We start from the raw sequence: 19,126 nt of genomic DNA on the forward strand, positions 1-19,126 counted from the left end.
TCTGTTGCTGGTCTCCAACCTGAGACGGAGGCCAAGGCCGGAGCTCGGCCCCGGGGTCCGAGTGGGCCTCTGCTGCTGACCTGCTGCTTTCCGCTTGGCCACCTTGGTCCTCTTCAGGTCCAGGCCCAGGACGTCGCAGAGTGCGGTCAGCTCGATGAGCGCCAGGGGAGGAACCTTCTTCATGTCCTGCGGGGACAAGTCTCCTACCCGCGTCACGCCCAGCCGGCCCTTGGGGATTCTAAACTCCTAGGGAAGGAAGTGAAGCCGGCCTCTCAGAGCGCGCATCACAGGTGTCCCCCAGCCTCCGCCACCCTGCCCAGCATCAGGCAAGAGCTGGGAGAGGTGCCAGGGTGGGGCCTCAGGATTCTGCCCAACGTTCAAATGCCACCTCCACCTCTTACTAACGGGGTGCCCCTCTGAGCCCCCAGTTTCCCACCTGGAGTGCTGGAGTAGCGCCTATCGCACAAGGCTCTTGTCGGGGCGAAGGGGCTAACGTGCAAAAGGCTTAACACAGCACCCCGCCGGCAGCGAGGCCCCCACGAACACAAGGTGTTTTCAGGATGTGCATGCTAGCACGAGGTTTCCCAGGGAGAGGGACCACCCCGCCGGCCTCTTGCCAACACTCGTATTCTTGCCCCTTGCTGCGCTCCCTCAGCCCACCTGTTCCTGCGCTTGGCCCCCCACAGCTCCAATGCCCCTCGCCCTAGCAAAATAGTAGAAAAAGGAACTGAACATAAAATGATGCCCGAGAGCGCCATCTAGAGGCTACAGTCATAGGCAGACAGCTCCAGGCATCTCTGCAGCCCAAGGGGAAAAACAGCAAGAGAGCGAGTGGATTGGTTTAGAATTGCCTGGAGGGCTTGCCCAGGTTATTCCCCATTGCCCTAGTAGAGTGCTCTAAGAAGGGAAAGGAAGCCTGTCATGATCGCATATAATAATGCTATGGCTATACTACAGCCTATGCTTAGTGCATGGGCTGTGGAGTCACACATTTCCTGAGTTCCAATCCTGACTTTATCTGTGAGTTTGGGCAAACAGCTTCACCTTTCTGTGTGCCAGTTTTCTCATATGCGGAAATGGGGCTAATAATGGTATACCTCACAGTTTCCTGGGGGAGGTTAATTAGATAAAGCATATAAAATGCAGTCATTGACATATAGTAGTACTTGAAAATTACTATCACTAATTTTAAATTTATTTACACAGGCAATTACCAACAACAAAAGTGAACAAAACTAAATCCCCTATGTAGAGTACTCAGTGCCTGGTCTATGGTAGGAGATCAGCGCATGCTCTCTGTTAGCATTATTAATTATCATTATCGCTGTTCATAGCTTGGGGGAAATCAAACCATCAAGGGTAAGAGACAAGATGATGTTAAACATTAATTATCTTCGATGCTTTCATTTGCTAGATGATCGTTATATAAGGTACTATCACTGGGAGAATGCAGGTGAAGAATACATGGGAACACTATGCTATTTTTGTAACCCCTTGTGAATCTAAAATTATTTCAAAATAAAATGTTTTAAACTTTTTCATTTAAACAGATGAAAGTGCTTTCACGCCGATATTGAGGTCGGGATGGGTGGGGACAGCATCCTAGAGTGAGGGGTCAGTCGGGAAGACTCTGGGCTCAGTCCTAATCTCAGTGTCAGCCAGCATTATTGTTTCTCCACTCTGAGCTATACTTCTATTATTTTTCAATGGTAAAGTGGAGGGGCGTGGGCAGAACCCATCTCCTAGGGCAGAGTGAGGAAACAAGCCAAGGAAAGCTGGAACAACCCCTGATGCCAGAGAAGGATTCAGTAAGATGTTACCCAGGATTGTCAAAGCTGGTCAATGACTCCAAGGGGTGAGCCTGGCCATTCCTAAGGATGAGCCCGGCTGTAGCGCCTTAGGATTGGCAATGCCTTCCTGACCAAAAGGTGGAAAAGAATCGTAACAAATAAGGTATCAGCGGCTGAGAGAGTTAAAATAGAGTCAAGAGGCTACTCTTACGCAAGCTTCAGCTAGACATTGCTGATTATCATGGTTTGCCAAACCCCAAACCAAAACTATTCCCAGAAGCCCTAAAGGACACCTAGGGCTTTATCTGAGATTATGTGACAGTTCCACTCATTATGATTACTTTCTAGAAACCTACAACCTCCAGATGGGTTCCTAGGCCAGATAAGTCCTGCAACCCAGAGGGGGCAGCCTGTCCAGAACATCAACTAGCTCCATCCCCTTATTCCATATTATCAATAGCGCTTTCCAACATGAAAAAGTCAGAATGGGCATAGCCCAAATACCCTAAAGAGTGGGAGAAAGATCAAAGGAGAAGGTGTAGTTAGAGAAGACAGGATTCCAAGGCAAAAGTGATGGGACACTGTCATGCACACATAAAGTGCAAATGGGTGGAACCTTCTAGGGAGTAATTTATAATTTATATATAAAATTTATAATTTGTGAAGACCTTTAAGGTTATTTATATCCTTTGACCCAATAATTGTTTTTCTAGAATTATATATGAATGAAATCTTCTGCAATTAAGTAATTGTACATGTTACTAATAGTAATGTTATTTATAATGAAATGCTGAAATGACTTAAATTTGCAAAAGAAAAAAATGCTGGTTAATGAAGAATCTCTTCCTTAAGGAACAAGGAGACCTGTAAGAGACCCAGCTGATGAAGTCAGAAGAGTGGTTACCCTGGGTGGTGGTGATGGGGGTGTGGGGGGCAGGGATGACAGGGACGAGGCATGGGGGCAGCCTCAGGGGTGTCAGGAATGTTCTCTATCACCATCTGAGTGCTGGTTCCATGAATACACTTGTCAAACCATATACAGTAAACGTGCACGTCACTGTAAGTTATGCCTCAATTTTAGAAAACCTAAACATAAATGACTACACCCTAATTTGGAAGGAACTGTGATGGAACAACAAAATATTAAAAAAAAAAGAATAAGAACTTCCGGAGAAGATGGCGGCTTAGTAAGACGCGTTGGTCTTAGTTCCTCCTCCAGAACAGCAACTAAAGAAACAGAAATGATACAAAACAGCTCCTGGAGCCACGACAGAGGCCAAAAAGACAGCGTACCCCATTCTGGAACGGCTGAACGGGCAGGGAGAACCACTGCGGTGAGATCACCGAGGGGCGCGCGCTTCTCCAGGCCGGGGCGGCTGGCGACCGGGGTCCCTTCCACACACGTGGCTTCCTGGTCCGACTGGGAATGTTGGATAGCGGGGCCCTCCCGCCACGCTTGGAGTCTTGGGCCGGCTGGGCAATTTGGACCGGTACTCCCCCAAGCCACAGTGGCCGGCGACCCCCCTTCCACACGCGGTTTCCCAGGCCGACTGCGAGATTCGGATTGGCAAGTTAAAGGAGCCACAGCATCTTTTACTGGTGGGACCCGCAGACAGATGAGTGCCACGAGCGCTACCTACTGGGCAGGAAAAGAAAAACAGAGCCCAGAGATTTCACAGAAAAACCTTTCAACCAGCCGGGTCCCACACCCAGGGAAATCTGATTAAATGCCGAGACGCCAGCAGAAGATAACGGATCACGCTCGTAAAATTGAAGATATGGCCCAGTCAAAGGAACAAACCAATAGTTCAAATGAGATACAGGAGCTAAGACAACTAATGCTGAATATACGAACAGAAATGGAAAACCTCTTCAAAAACCAAATCAAAAAATTGAGGGAGGACATGAAGAAGACATGGGCTGAACAAAAAGAAGAAATAGAAAATCTGAAAAAACAAATCACAGAACTTATGGGAGTGAAGGACAAAGCAGAAAAGATGGAAAAAACAATGGATACCTAGTGGTAGATTTAAAGAGACAGAAGCTACAATTAGTGAACTGGAGGATGGAACATCTGAATTCCAAAAAGAAACAGAAACTATAGGGAAAAGAATGGAAAAACTTGAGCAGGGGATCAGGGAACTGAATGACAATATGAAGTGCACAAATATACATGTTGTGGGTGTCCCAGAAGGAGAAGAGAAGGGAAAAGGAGGAGAAAAACTAATGGAAGAAATTATGACTGAAAATTTCCCAACTCTTATGAAAGACCTAAAATTACAGATCCAAGAAGTGCAGCGCACCCCAAAGAGAATAGACCCAAATAGGCGTTCTCCAAGACACTTACTAGTTAGAATGTCAGAGGTCAAAGAGAAAGAGAGGATCTTGAAAGCAGCAAGAGAAAAACAATCCATCACATACAAGGGAAACCCAATAAGACTATGTGTAGATTTCTCAGCAGAAACCATGGAAGCTAGAAGACAGTGGGACGATATATTTAAATTACTAAAAGAGAAAAATTGCCAACCAAGACTTCTATATCCAGCAAAATTGTCCTTCAAAAATGAAGGAGAAATTAAAACATTTATAGACAAAAAGTCACTGAGAGAATTTGTGACCAAGAGACCAGCTCTGCAAGAAATATTAAAGGGAGCACTAGAGTCAGATACAAAAAGACAGAAGAGAGAGGTATGGAGAAAAGTGTAGAAAGAAGGAAAATCAGATATGATATATATAATACAAAAGGCAAAATGGTAGAGGAAAATATTATCCAAACAGTAATAACACTAAAAGTTAATGGACCGAATTCCCCAATCAAAAGACATAGACTGGCAGAATGGATTACGACCCAGCAATACCACTGCTAGGTATCTACTCAAAGGACTTAAGGGCAAAGACACAAATGGACATTTGCACACCAATGTTTATAGCAGCATTATTTACAATTGCAAAGAGATGGAAACAGCCAAAATCTCCATCAACAGACGAGTGGCTAAACAAACTGTGGTGTATACCTACGATGGAATATTATGCAGCTTTAAGACAGAATAAACTTATGAAGCATGTAATAACATGGATGGACCTAGAGAACATTATACTCAGTGAGTCTAGTCAAAAACTAAAGGACAAATACTGTATGGTCCCACTGATGTGAACCGACATTCGAGAATCAACTTGGAATATGTCATTGTCAACAGAGACCAGCAGGAGTTAGAAACAGGGTAAGATAATGGGTAATTGGAGCTGAAGGGATACAGACTGTGCAACAGGACTAGATACAAAAACTCAAAAATGGACAGCACAATACTACCTAATTGTAATGTAACTATGTTAAAACACTGAATGAAGCTGCATCTGAACTATTAAAAAAAAAAAAAAAAAAGAATAAGAAGTTGAGTCCCTCTCTCACGCCAAACACCAAAATTAATTAAAATGGCTAGCTAAAGACAACTAGGGAAAAAATATATATATATATGTAGATAGTTATCAGTTTGCTCAATGAAGCAGGACTTTCTAAGCATAAAAGAAAAGAGCATAAATGAAAGTACTGGTACTATATTATAGACAGAAAGCTCCCTGCTCCCCTCCCATGCAGGAGACACTGTGAATTTGGTGGTACCAATGAAATGACTGAGTGATTCACCGCCTGTCCAGCAGCCTAGAAAGGGTGATGAGGGCGAGGCAGCACTGTGCTGGTGTTTCAGCACGAGGCCTGGCCGCCAGCTTTCTGGGCACATCCTTACCGGCAGAGTGTCCTTGCCCTGGGTACAGGAGTCCCCTGGGGGCCACCCGCCGCTCTGCAGGATTGCAGCAGCTTGTTCCGAGTAGGCAGAGTCCATGCTGAAGGCTTCCTCCCTCCCGGCCTGCTCCTGCGGCCACTCAGGCTCTGCTGCTGCCCAAAACAGGGAGATGGAACAGAGAACATGGTTAGCACCGGCTGCCTCCCATTGTATCCCAAACCCACAGCCCAGGAAGCAACTTCCCGGGCTTGGGCCCTCGCTCTGTCTTCAGATTAGGGGGCTCAGTCCATGATCCCAGACAGCAAGTTCTTAGGCTTAGGATTCAGTCCTGTGTTCCCAAATGTTATTTCCCAGGCTCCAGCTCAAACCCCCAGAATCAAATCACTATGATTACAGCTTAGGTCCATTGCCCCAGCAAGTGATGGCCTAGCTAGGCCTATCACACAGGAAATGATTTCCTGGGTAGGACCATCACCCAGGAAGTGATTTCCTGGCTAGTCCCATTGCACAGGAAATGATTTGCTAGCTAGGCCCATCACACCGGAAGTGAATTCCTAGCTAGGCCCATCACCCAGGAAGTGAAGTCTTACCTAGGCCCATCTTACAGGAACTTATTATCTTAGCATCAGTTCAGGCTCAGGTCCAGGGCTTGATGGGAGAGGCCCAGTCAGGACCCTGAATTGTCCCTAAAGGGATCCTTCCTGCTGCCCTCAAGCAGGAAAGGTAAGAAACGGAGAGGAACACCCAAATGCTCAGAAGTGTGCCCATTTCCTGACTTCACAGAGAAGCACCTTGTGCAGCCTGGAGTGGTTCCCAGGATGCTGGAGAATTAAGCCACTTACCTGGAGGAGACTGAGAAGCCCTGGAACTCAGCAGGGTGTTTTTCATACCCAAGTCTCCATTCTCCAGAGACACTTCCTAGGCAGATTACAGATGGTGGCCTGTTAGTCATGTGGGAAACAGGCGAAGCTCACACAGCCCAGGGAGATAGGTCCCAGTGACCAACCCTCTTTACAGATGTGGCAGCTGAAGTTCAGGGAAGTTGCGCTGTTTGTCCAACATTCTGTGGCTGCCACGTGGTAGGCTGGACACTAGGACCTGGGTTTGTCTAGCTTTAATATCCATCCTTCTAACCACTTCAAATCTATTTCAAGAAAGAAAATGCCCACATCCTGTCAGGTTTAAGAGCCAGCAGGGAATGCAAGTAACAGTAAAAGTGTTAAACTGCACTAATAATAATTGTAGAGAGAGAACCTAAGCTTTCTAGCCTATCTGAGAACCCACCATGGCAAGAGGCATGTATGCATTGTCAGACACAGGCCAACAGGGATCCATACACAAGACGGGACATGGTGGCACTCAGGGGAACACACGTGTGGAAGCACATGCACTCCACACACACACATACATGCCAGCACAGCCCCATGGCAGAAATGCTGCATCTCTTCAGCTATGGTGACATCAGAGGGACCCCAGGTAGACAGGGCCTGCAGTAACCTTCATGCCACCTACTCACCCCTGAATTGAAGTCCCCAAAGATGTCCCTGACATCTCTGACAGGCGCCTTGTGTCGTCTTCGGGCCGAGCGGGCATAGACGTCCAGCCTGCGGCGCACGGCGGCCGCCTGGGTGCGTGTGAGGGTGGACAGGAGCCCCCGGTGATCCCCGTCCGAGGCCAGGCCACCGAGGAGGCACCACAGGCCTGTGTCCCGCAGCCACTGGGATTCGGCTTCACCCTCTGCCAACAGAGGGAGAACACCCAGGTGAAGACACGCTAACCAGAGCCACCTGTGGAGACCCGCCAACACCGACACAGGGGCATCCATGTATCCCATCGTGGGGCCCATCAGCACCCACAAAACCCTTCACTGGGGAGAGACACCTGAGAATTGGGGGGATAGTGACAGATGTCAGGCCGTGTCCAGATTCATGTGCATGGCATTGTAATCCCTGGTCATCCCCCTGGGAGAGATGGGGAGACAGCTGAGAATTTGGAGCAGAGGGCTTCGGATTCTACTGGAATGTTTTATGCTTACTGTTGGACCTCTGGTGCCTGGCAAAAAATGGGCACTCAGTAAACCTCGGGGGAATGGATTCGCCAAAGGAGGGACATAATCTAACCTATATTTTTAAGAGAGCATTTTGACTCTTGCATGGAGAACAGACTGGTCGGGGTCAAAGGTTGAAGCAGGGAGACTGGTCAAGAGGACCTTACGGCCCAGGCGAGAGGGAAAGGCCTTCCTTGTCCTGTCCGGACCCTCTCACATTTCGCCCCTGGATTAAGGCCCTCCCCTGCCCCCTTGCAGGTCCCAGCCAGGCCCCCTCACCCTCCGGGAACCGTCCTTCCTCCCGGCCGCCGTCCTCCTCGTTCAGCGCTTCCCTCTGTTGGATCTGCTCCACTTCTGTCCAGAAGCCATCGGGGGACAGGCTGTGGGCCGAGGACAGCCTGGAGTGAGGGCATTGGGCAGCATGCGGCCGCGGGGGCTTGTGGGTCTGCACATTCGTTCCACCCGAGGTGGGCCCAGAGCTGTAGCAGGGGGGGCAGGGAGCAGAGTCAGGCAAAGTGCTGCCCCTGATGGGGTCTGGCCCACCGCTCTGCGGTTCCCCGGAGATCAGCCTGGGGCTTCTGAGAGCTGGCAGGCTCCCCACGCCTGCTTCTCAGGGGTTTCCTGGTTTCAACAAATTGACCAGTTACCCACCCGCACTTCAGAACCACTTGGAAACAAACGATCCACAGAAGACAGAGAAAGGACCAGTCCACTCTGCTTTTTTCCATTTTCTTGGGCAAGGAGAACAACTTTCGACATGTAGAGTAAGCATTAATAAGAGAGAATAAACCCCAGGACAGGTGAGGAAATTACACTGCAGCAGCCAACTGGCCTCATTCATTTTTAGTTTTTTTTTTAATTTCTTTTTTTTTTTTTTTACCAGAAATGTTTATTATCTCCTCCCCATCTATTTCCCTACGTGTGAATTTGAGGTCTACTGTCCTGGCTTTCCTATTTATAACACATGACCACCTCTCCCTCAGCCCCTGCAGCCAGATTTGATGAGATCAAGGAACCAGACCCCAGAGGTGCTGTCTATCAAGCCAGCCAAGCAGATTCTCTCCGGGTGTTGATCGGAGACCCCCAGAACTAGGGGACTCCATGTCAGGCACGTGGACTGGGAGAGCAGGTACCCTCTGCTCTAATGGCGAGATGGGGTGGGGGTGTCAACCTCAGCTTGGTTGTCCAGGTCCCAGTCTCATGAGAACAGGCTGTGGTTCACCCTTTCACCCCCATTCCCTGCACCCTTTAATTCCTCCCTCCCCCCTTCTTTGCAATGGGTAGGCTCCGGGAATTGAACCTGGATCTCCAGCATGGCAGGCGAGAATTCTGCCACTGAGCCGCCGTGGCATCGCCCCCTTTAATTCCCTTTTATTGCACAAGCTACTCTGAATGAATTTCTATTTCGTGCAAACAAATAATCCTGGGATAAGGAAGTGCAAATCTCCTGGTCCAGATAAATGATATTCTGGGACTTCAAAGAGTATGGGGATAAAATTTCTGTGCTGCTGTCCAGAATCTTTGAGAAAAGGAGGGATGGGGAACAGTGCCAACATTATAAGACTGGCATCACCTAGACCCTGAAACATATCAACAAACAGATCACAAACCACCTCTGCCAGAATAGAGGGAGGAAATATATTCCCAATTTCCTCAAATGAGGAAAAAGTATATTCTTCGAATCCTATAGATATTTGAGCTCAATATTGATTTCTAGCAAGATTGTTGGACAGATTTCTCTATTCCATCTGGAAACAGACAAAAGGCAAAAAAAAAAAAAAAAACAGAGACAAAAAACCCCAATAAGCATAAATGATTTCAACTTTCCAGTTAAAAAAAATAGACTCAATTTGGGTTTTTAAAAAATGTCATTCATCTTCATCTGCTCCTTTAAAAGGCACACATAATATTAAAAGGGCAAAGGATGAGCAAAATCTTGGATAAACACTAACAAAGAGGACAAAAATATCAATATTATGTTTGGATTAAGAAGCATTCGGGGGGATCCAAAAGAACTTATGACAGGAAAACTTTATGCACCTAATGGCATAGCAAAAAATATTTACGAGAACGGTAAATTTGGGCTTCCCAAATCCTGGCCACTGCATCCCTTTCCCTTGAGGACTGGCCCACTTCTTTGTACCAGGAAGAGTCTTAAAATGAGAGCTTGGTGAAGGAAGGCAGGCTTAAATCTCAGGGTCAGGCCAGTGCAGGAGGAAGTCAGCATTGTGGGGCAAGGGGAGCGTAAAGCGACCTCAGGAGTTAGTGGTGCCCGGGTGGGTTGGGTGTGGAGCTGCCTGCCCAGCATCCTCTGTGCTCCCCCCTCCGCCCTATTGTGTGGCAGCCATGGGGGCTGAGTGGGACTGACCCTGCCCCAGCCTAGTCCCGATAACTGGTTCCGGTAAGCTTGGATTAAGAACCACTGCAACATTGTAAATGAAATTAATACCAATGCATTGGTTAAAATGGCAAATTTTGTGTTATATAAATGTTACCGCAATTGCAAAAAGAAGAACCATTGAGCAAGTGACTACTAATAGGTATGGGCTTGTTTTGGGGGGGGGGGTGATGGAAATGTTCTAAAGTTGACTGTGGCGATGAGTGCACAACTCTGTGAGTATACTTAAAGATGATTGACTTGTACATTTTAAATGGGTCAGCTGTATGGTATGTGAATTATATCTCGATAAAGCTGTTATTCAAAAAGAGGAAGAAAAGGACCATTGTGTGCATTCCTCCAGCCACAAGAATTGATTCAAGGAAAGTAAAGCTCAGGAGTTTTCCTGAGAATTCTGGGATATAGACATCTTGCCCCAGACATGGGTGAAAAACAAGTGGTCCCCAAAAGTTGGCAGCTATATGTGGCCACCCAGGCTTAGAGTGAAGTGGCTACCACGAGCAGGAAAAAACTGTGTCCTCGATGCCATCACTGCGCGGTTGAATCAATCCACTGTGAACCCCGTCCTACCTCTAGACTTCCTGGAACGAGGGTGAGTCATGTGGAGTTGGAGTTTTCTGTTATTTGCAACCTAAGGTATCCTAATGATTCATCTGGTGTTAGAAATCTGCAGAGACAGAGTTTAGAGTAACTGTTGTCTTGGGGATAGCACCCCCCAAAACAGTTTAGGGTTCTGAGATAAGGGGGAAGTCAAGGCCAGATCTGATTAAATGGATTTGATCAGTATTCTGGCATGAGGACAACTCGAGGGCAAGTCTCTGGTTTTACTAGCAGCTACAGAGACCCAGGGACTAGTGTAGAATCCCAGGCCCACACAGTATAGGGAAAGAGGCCATTTATTGACACTCACTACAAGTCCATATTAGTCTGAGAAGTGGGGAGGATTTTACTTTGGGTTATAAAACTAGATATCAGAATCTGGAGAAGCAATGGCAGGGGATGAAGTGGGGGGTTGTGGCAGGTGGAATTCTGAGACAGCTCCCCAAATTCCTGTCATCCTAGGTGGGACCTGTAAATATTTTGGGTTATAACTCCCTTGATTAGGTTGCATTATACTGCAAAGGTGAGGGCATTTGGCAGATGTAAAGTTCCCAAATCATTTGATTTTTTTTTGCATGGGCAGGCACCGGGAATTGAACCCAGGTCTCTGGCATGGCAGGTGAGAACTCTGCCACTGCACCACCATTGCCTGCCCCCAAATTACTTGATTTTGAGTTAACTTAAAAGGAGATTGTCCTAGATGAGCCTTATCCAATCAGATAAGTCCTCTAGGAGAGGGTCTAGACGTCAGAGACCCAAAGTAGCAGCAATGCTATCCTGAAGCATATAGAAGAAGCAAACTGCCATGTTGCCAAGTGGGCCACGTGGCAGGGATGACAGGTGGCCTCTGGGAGCTGAGAGCCATAGTCCTACAATGGTAGATTCTGACAACCACCGGTTGACTGGAAGAGGACCCCAAACCTCAGGTGCGATCACTCCCCAGCTGACATCTTTAGTGCAATCTTGTGAGAACCTGAGCAGAGAACCCAGCAAAGCTGTGCCCACAGAAACTGAGATAATAAAGGGGTGTCATTTTCAGCCACTAAGTTTGGGGTGAGTTATTACGCAGCAATAGAAGACGAGTGCAGGGTGGACAGAGCCTCAGCAGCCAGCCCAGTGGGGATGCTGAGCAGGTACCCAAGAGGGCTGAGCACAAATCACCATCCTAGATCTGTGATCCAGGCGCAGTGGCAGGACTTCTCGGGGGCCACACCATCCCCAGGGTTCCTTCCATACGGCCTTAGATCTGCTGCTGGTTGCCCTTCTGAAGTTCTTTCTGCTCTACCAGGAGAACTTGAAATGTGCAAGTTTTTACATGTATTATACCTTTTTTTCCTTTTAAAACCAATACATGATCTAGAAATGACTAGAGTGCATAATAATAGAGACTAAATGTACACATTTTAAAAATGTTTTTGCATGAGGAAGAACAAAGGAATGTCATTATTGCAGGGTGCTGAAAATAGATGGTAATTAATATTTTAAAATGTCACCTTATGTGTGAAACTAAAGCAAAAAGTTTATTTGGCACAAAATTTATGTTTTGACTAGTGCATTTCCTAATGTAACTTATGTAGATAGTTTGATTGAACGCCATAAGTACTTGGAATCTCAGGTAGGACATGAGATTTTGTTGGTCTGTCCAGAGTGATGCCCCAATGAATCCCAGAGTGATTCGATCAGTGAGTGGAAAAGTATTTGCAAAGCCCCCTTTGGGGAATGGTGAGAACGGGGAGAAATTTAACTTCCTCAAGTTGAATTTTTGTCTTGATGTTCTCATAAGCAGTGTGACACAACTAAAGCTATAGGCTGAGCCCCCAGTCTTGGGGTTTGTTCATATGAAACTTAACCCCACAAAGGATAGGTCGAGCCTGCTTAAAATTTAGGCCCAAGAGTCACCCCCAAGAGAGCCTCTTTTATTGCTCAGATGTGGCCTCTCTCTCTCCAGCCAACACAACAAGCAAACTCACCACCCTCCTCCTGTCTACGTGGGACATGACTCCCAGGGGTGTGGACCTTCCTAGCAACGTGGGACAGAAATCCTAGAATGAGCTGAGACTCAGCATCAAGGGATTGAGAAAAACCCTGGAATGAGCAGAGACTTAGCATCAAGGGATTGAGAAAACCTTCTTGACTAAAAGGGGAAGGAGTGAAATGAGACAAAGTATCAATGGCTGAGAAATCCAAACAGAGCAGAGAGGTTATCCTGGAGGTTATTCTTACGCATTAAGTAGCTATCACCTTGTTATTCAAGATGTAATGGAGAGGCTGGAGGGAACTGCCTGAAAATGTAGAGCTGTGTTCCAGTAGCCATGTTTCTTGACGATGATTGAATAATGATATAGCTTTCACAGTGTGACTGTGTGATTGTGAAAACCTTGTGTCTGATGCTCCTTTTATCTACCTTGTCAACAGATGAGTAGAACATATGGAATAAAAATAAATAATAGGGGGAACAAATGCTAAAATAAATTTAGTTTGAAAAGCTAGTGATCAATGAAAGCGAGGGGTAAGGTAGGTATAATCTTTTTTCTTTTCTGTTTTCATTTTATTTCTTTTTCTATTGTCTTTTTATTTCTTTTTCTGAATTAATGCAAATGTTCTAAGAAATGATGAATATGCAACTAAGTGATTATATTGTGAATTACTGATTATATATGTTAATGTTTTATTTGGTTTGTCGATTTTTTAAATTAATAAATAATTTTTTTTTAAAAAGGAAGAAATGGAAAAAAAAACCAATACATGGTTATTGCAAAAATTCCAAACAACACAGAAGTGAATAAAGTAGAAAATTAATCTTTCCTCTGCAACAGCTACTACATTTTCCCTGCAAACACTCTTGTGTGCATGGGTCTCAGGTTTCTCTCCATACATATTCCATCCAGAGCAGACCCTTTTGCAGGCTCATCTCGTCCAAGACCCAGTTCTCAGTTCCCCCACCAGCCCCACAAGAACCCCAGGTGCACCAAACTTTTCATGTGATTTTATTGCACTATCCTGAAGGACTGTAGGTTTGTACAGTGTATGGCAATTGACTTGAAAAAAATCCCCGTCTGTGGAGGTGTGTTAGTTAGGTTCAGTTGTCAACTTGGCCAGGTGAGCATACCTAGTCTTGTTGCTGCGGCCATAAGCCAACGGTACGTGAACCTCATCTGTTGCTAATTACATCTGCAGTTGGCTAGGAGGCGTGTCTGCTGCAATGAGTGATGTTTGACTTAATTGGCTGGTGCTTAAATGAGAGAATGCAATGTAGCACAGCCTAAGCCCCTCAGCATTCCTCATCTCAGCACTTGCAGCTCAGCCCAGGCCTTTGGAGATGCAGAAAGAAGTCACCCCGGGGAAAGTTGTTGGAACCCAGGGGCCTGGAAAGAAAACCAGCAGAGACCATCCTGTGCCTTCCACGTAAGAAAGAACCTCAGTGGAAAGTTAGCTGCCTTTCCTCTGAAGAACTAACAAAATAAATCCCCTTTTATTAAAAGCCAATCCGTCTCTGGTGTGTTGCATTCTGGCAGCTAGCAAACTAGAACAGGAGGTATCATAGTTTTTCTTAAAAGATTCCCCTTTGGCTGGATATTTGGGTTGTTTCCATCTGTCAATACCACAAATAATACTGCACAAGCATCCTGGTATTTATTACCATGCTCCCTTTTGCAGAGGTAACAATAAATGAGATTGCTTAGAAATGGAACGATAGAATCAAAAGGTCTGTGAAATTTTGATACCTCTTACCAAATTGCCTTCCAAAAAAGATGTATTCTCTTGGCTTTTTGTTTCTATTCAGCCCAGGACAGGGTGCTGATTTTGCTCCTGCTGCCTCTTGCGTCTCCCTGTCATGGGTCCTGTGCCCTGGAGTCACTGAGGCTATATTTTTCCCACAGCCAGAGACCCCACCCATCAATACTCCCCCAAGTTCTGAAAATGGGACCTGGTGCCCAGGATGGGCGCCATGGGTGTGTGACCTGTGCAGTCACACAAAGCCCTGTGCTTAGAAGGGCCCCACGCTTGCTTATTGTTCTGTGGTCACCAATGTTGAAATTCTTTATACTTTTTGACAAGGGATCCACATGTCATTTTGCACTGGGTTCTGTCCTGCCAGTACCTTACCCAGCGTCCCGGCCTGTGCCTTTCTCCCAAATGTCCTGCCCACACACCAAGCTCAAAGCCAAGTTCTGAACAGTCCCACTCTGCAACCTAGATAAACATAGTGAAGCAAAGAAACCTAAGTCCACCGATGCCCTACAGAAGCAGCAGGGCACATGGCCCTCTCTCCAGGCAACAGCTTGGCCATTTTCACTGAGCAGAAGCTTAACTGAGACCAATTCCCAGTTAATTATAAAATTGGCCGTTCCACTCTATTTATGCTTTTCGAGAAAGCTGCTAGTCAGTGCGCCTCCTGTGAATATGTTTTGCACCCCATGCTGGTGCGTGGCTTGGTTTCTTTAGTTGCTTTTGCAATTCGCTTGGAAATTGCCGGCATCTGTGTGTTTTTGTGACAATTTGAAAACGGCAGTGACTAAACCAAAACAAAAAGTCGTCAACTGTGTCACCATTTTGGCAGCTAAGCAGTGAGAGGAGAGCAATTATTTCTTTGGGCAAACTTTCTGAGGATGGCAGAGAGGGCGCAGGAGAGAACAGAAATGAAATAAAACATCGAGAATTCTAAACGTGCAGTTGTTCCAAGATCACAAGCTCCCTCTCCAGCGAGGGAACAAAGAACGCTCAGCGCATCCACAAATGCATTCAGAGCCTCATAGACACGGCCGATTTTTTGAATGTTTTGTTTTTAACATTTTAAGGATGCATCGCGGATGCAGAAAAGCGCACAAATCCTAAGTGTACACAGCACGACTGTCTCTAGATGTAGCAATCACTCCAGGGAGTCTGAGCAACAGTATAATATTCACCTCAGCTCCTTATGGTGGGTGCCAGTGACCCCAATTTACAGGCAAGGAAAGAGGCACAGTAGCCTTGGCTGAGTTAGCAAGTGGCAGAGATAAGAATTGAAAACAGTTTGTGAGCTCCTCCAGCTCCAGTGCTCCTAAGTGCTATGCTATGCGGTTTAAGGAGACCCCTGGGTGTTATGAAGTGGTCTGAACATATTCTTTTCTCCACCACAGACACCTCTTCCCTTCCCGAGTTCCCTGTCTCACAAGATGGTACCAAGAAGCTCTCTGGGAGCCACTCCTGGCACCCCTTTCTCTGTAATTCTCCACCTCCCATTAACTACTAACTAGCCCCACCCTTTAAACTCCTGCATCCATCCACTTCTCCCCATGCGCTTGGCCACCATCCATGTCTCAACCCCCGTCACCTCTCACCTGGACAGCAGCCTCATTGCAGTCTTCAGACTTTTTTTTAGGTACCACCCTGGTTCTAGAAGATCTTTCAGTTTGCAAAGCTGCCCATAAAAGTGCCCTGCATAGTATCCTGGTATCCTAAGGATAAAACCCAAATACCTAAAGATGGCACTGCTCGAACCTGGTGGCATGTCCAGCCTCATCTCCATCCCTTCTTCTTCCCTCTGTCTGGATTGCCCTTCTCTCAACTGGCCAACTCCTCCTCCATCTCTACCTGAAGGTCACCTCCTCAATAGGCCTTCTCTGCAACCTAAACTGGATTAGGTGTCTGCGATTTGCTTTTGCATAACACTCATCACTTTCTATTGGAAATATTTACCTTCTCGTTTTGCTTCCATCTCCCAGTGCCTAGAACACTGCTTGGCACATAGTAGGTGTGCTGGAAATAAAATATGGTCCCCAAGGGAATTTGACCCCAAATTCTTTGACACTTGTCCCATGGAGAGGCAGGTCTATGTCCACTCTCCTTGCCTCTGGGCAGGCTTGTGACTGCTTCAACCACTAAAATATAGCAGAAGCGAAGCGACTGCCCTCTGAGTTGGGTGATAAAAGGCGACGCGGATGGTGCCTTGTTCTCTGGCTCTCTGCTTGCTCCCTCTTGGCCACAGCCTCCACGCTGAGACGTCCGGGCCATGTGACAGCATGTTCTGCAGGAGTCCCGGCTGGGCAGAGCTTTAGAGGCATTTCTGCTTTTGTGTCAGAGACATGCATGGGGAAGCTTCCAGAAACCACCTCTAGACATTCACCTTTCCCAGCTGAGGCCCCAGACCTCACTGAGCAGAGGAAAGGTCATCCCGGCTTGCCCTGTCAAAGAATCTGGAGCACGATAAAGGAGGTTGTTTTATGCTGCTAAATAATAGGTAACCAGAACCGTAAGTTTGAAAGTTACAAACTGTGGCTCTAAGTGTCAGGCAGACCTGACTTTGACTCCTAAGTCTGTCTTCTAATAGTGAGGAAACCTTGGAAATTCCCTGAACTTCCCTGAGCCACAGCTTCCTCATCTTACTAATCATAAAATCAATGTAATTTTCATCGGAAAAAAAAAATTGGAATATAACACACTTGAGAGTATGTGATGTTTTTACTAGTTTTTTTTAGTACTCAAAAATATAATAAAAATTAAGTTCAAATAAATATTTACAGAACCCTGGAGTTTGAGAACCCACCGTTCTGGGCATAAAAGCGTGTTTTTAAGTAACAAAGTGAATGCAACCAAATTTAAAATTCTCATTTAGGTATTATTCATTTGTTCACTGAGTCAAAAAATTTTGAGCACATTCAATGGGTCAGGCACTTCTACCAGCCGAGGTGACGACACGTAGCCCCGCTTACCCAGCTTACCCAGCTGAGCTGTCACAGCTTAAGGTTGGGAATCCTGGACCCCAAATAAGACACCTGGGGTCCCTAATATGCTCTACACTCAGAGGAAGGATAAATAGTGCATGTTAGGTGTCATGCATCTCTAAGAATCCAAAAGTTAGTGAACCTTGCAAGAGGCCAGCAGCAGGAGACCCAGACTCTGGTTTCTGAGGAAGGGCCCGGGTTTTGGGGGACCAGGGTTTGAGACACATCGCCACCCCTCACCAGCTGGGTGGCCTTGAACAGGTGATTGGACCTCTCAGAGCTTCTGTTCCCTCATTTGAACAGTGGGAGGAAAATTCTTGCCTCACAGGGGAATTGTGGGGACTGAGATAGCCTATGCCTCTGGCACACGGTAGGCCCTGGCACAAGGATGGCCTGTGCCCCTGGCACACGGTACATTGCTCCTTAGGCCTGGCCGTGAGACACCAGCAACCTGAACCTCCCCTTTCCCCTCCCGTGATGTCCGTACCTGCAGCTCAGGTCCACCCAACTCAGGGCACAGCGCCCTGGCTGCCTGATGACGTGAGCCCGAGGGATCCGGGGACATGGCCAGGCCACAGGCACCCTGGCCAGCCTCTCCACTTGGGCAGCCGGGAGAAGGGTAGGCTCGGCCATGGGCAGGCACCCTGGCAGCTCCCAGTTCGGTGCTGTGCTGCTGCTGTGGGGCTGACTCGGCCGGCAGTGTGAGCCAGAGGAAGGAGCCAGGGCCTCTGGGGCACACCCGGTTTCCCAACACCCCCACGCAGGGACCAGTGGCCAATCTCCTCCCGGGGTGGAGCTGGCCAGGGCAGGGGCCACCTACCTACAGGCGCACACACACTTGAGCCTCACCTGTCTGCCTGCCCTGAAACAGTGAATGGCACCTTTAAAAAATAGCCACTAAATATTGTGTTATTACCTATAGCCATTCTGATTTTTAAATAAAAATAAAGTAATAAAGTACCTTGCTAAGGTGGGGGTAGAAAAGGCAATCATGAGCCAGGGATCTTTGCCCTGACTTGACCATTCCCTCTGTGATTTTGAGTGGGTCACTTACCCTCCCTGAGCCTTCGTTTTCTCCTCTGTGAAATGGGAATGGTGACATCTGTCCCAGGATGTCAGGGGACAGGAAAACAAACAAGTTGGAGCATGGCAAGTGTTGTGTAGAGGGTGGATGATAGAGGTTCAGGGACCAGGGAAGAGGAGTGGCTTAGTATGGGGGATCCAGAAAAGCCTCCCTGAAAATTGACATTTTGGCTGGAATCTGAAGTAGGAATTGGCTGGGAAAAGGTTGGGGATGGAAAGGAAATAGGAGACTTTACTTTTCTCATCTGTAAAATGGAGATTCATTCATTTATACAACAAATATTGAGTCCTTACTAGGGGTAGTTACAATGCTGTCTAAGAGAAAAAAGTAGGGCTGTGGGGAGTCAGGGAAGACTTCCTGAAGGAGGCAGCTTCTCAGCTGTCATGAGAACTGAAGGCTGAACTAGAGTTAGGCAGGTAGGGGTCGGGAATGGAGAGAGAGAGAACAGGTGCAGAGAATGTCATACACAAATATGAAGTGGGTCCTTTTAAGGACCTGCAAGGAACATCCTCCCAATTTCCCTGGCTTTTTCCTGACTCCTCATAGACATTAGAATCCAGGAGTCTCTTCTCTTGCTGTCTGGCCAAGGCAGAACACCATGATCATCCCCAGACTGCCCTAGCCCTCTCTACTCACCTAAGGCTCCATGTGTCAGCGACCCCCACCTCAGCCCAGGTGACATATTGCTTTTCCTTTACAAAGAGTAGCCCCAGGGTGCTCCTCAAGGAGTTGACCATCGTCTGGCCCTCTGCCCAAGAAACTG

The 19,126-nt window shown here is 47.0% G+C and overlaps 1 protein-coding gene across 1 annotated transcript in view; it reads right to left on the reverse strand.

Annotated features, from left to right (window-relative positions):
- The window catches only part of ARHGAP40 (Rho GTPase activating protein 40), a 33,442-nt gene extending 15,346 nt beyond the window's left edge, over positions 1-18,096 (reverse strand). Inside the window, exons 1-6 of the mRNA XM_077168807.1 lie at positions 17,767-18,096; positions 7,857-8,056; positions 7,047-7,267; positions 6,373-6,448; positions 5,534-5,682; positions 81-246 (exon numbers count right to left, since the gene is read on the reverse strand). Of these exons, the coding sequence (XP_077024922.1) occupies positions 81-246; positions 5,534-5,682; positions 6,373-6,448; positions 7,047-7,267; positions 7,857-8,056; positions 17,767-17,912 (958 nt within the window). The 5' untranslated portion in view covers positions 17,913-18,096. The remainder of the gene's footprint in view (positions 1-80; positions 247-5,533; positions 5,683-6,372; positions 6,449-7,046; positions 7,268-7,856; positions 8,057-17,766) is intronic.
- Positions 18,097-19,126: the final 1,030 nt, after the last annotated feature.

This window comes from Tamandua tetradactyla, chromosome 1, assembly GCF_023851605.1.
Source record: "Tamandua tetradactyla isolate mTamTet1 chromosome 1, mTamTet1.pri, whole genome shotgun sequence".
NCBI classification, from domain to species: domain Eukaryota; kingdom Metazoa; phylum Chordata; class Mammalia; order Pilosa; family Myrmecophagidae; genus Tamandua; species Tamandua tetradactyla.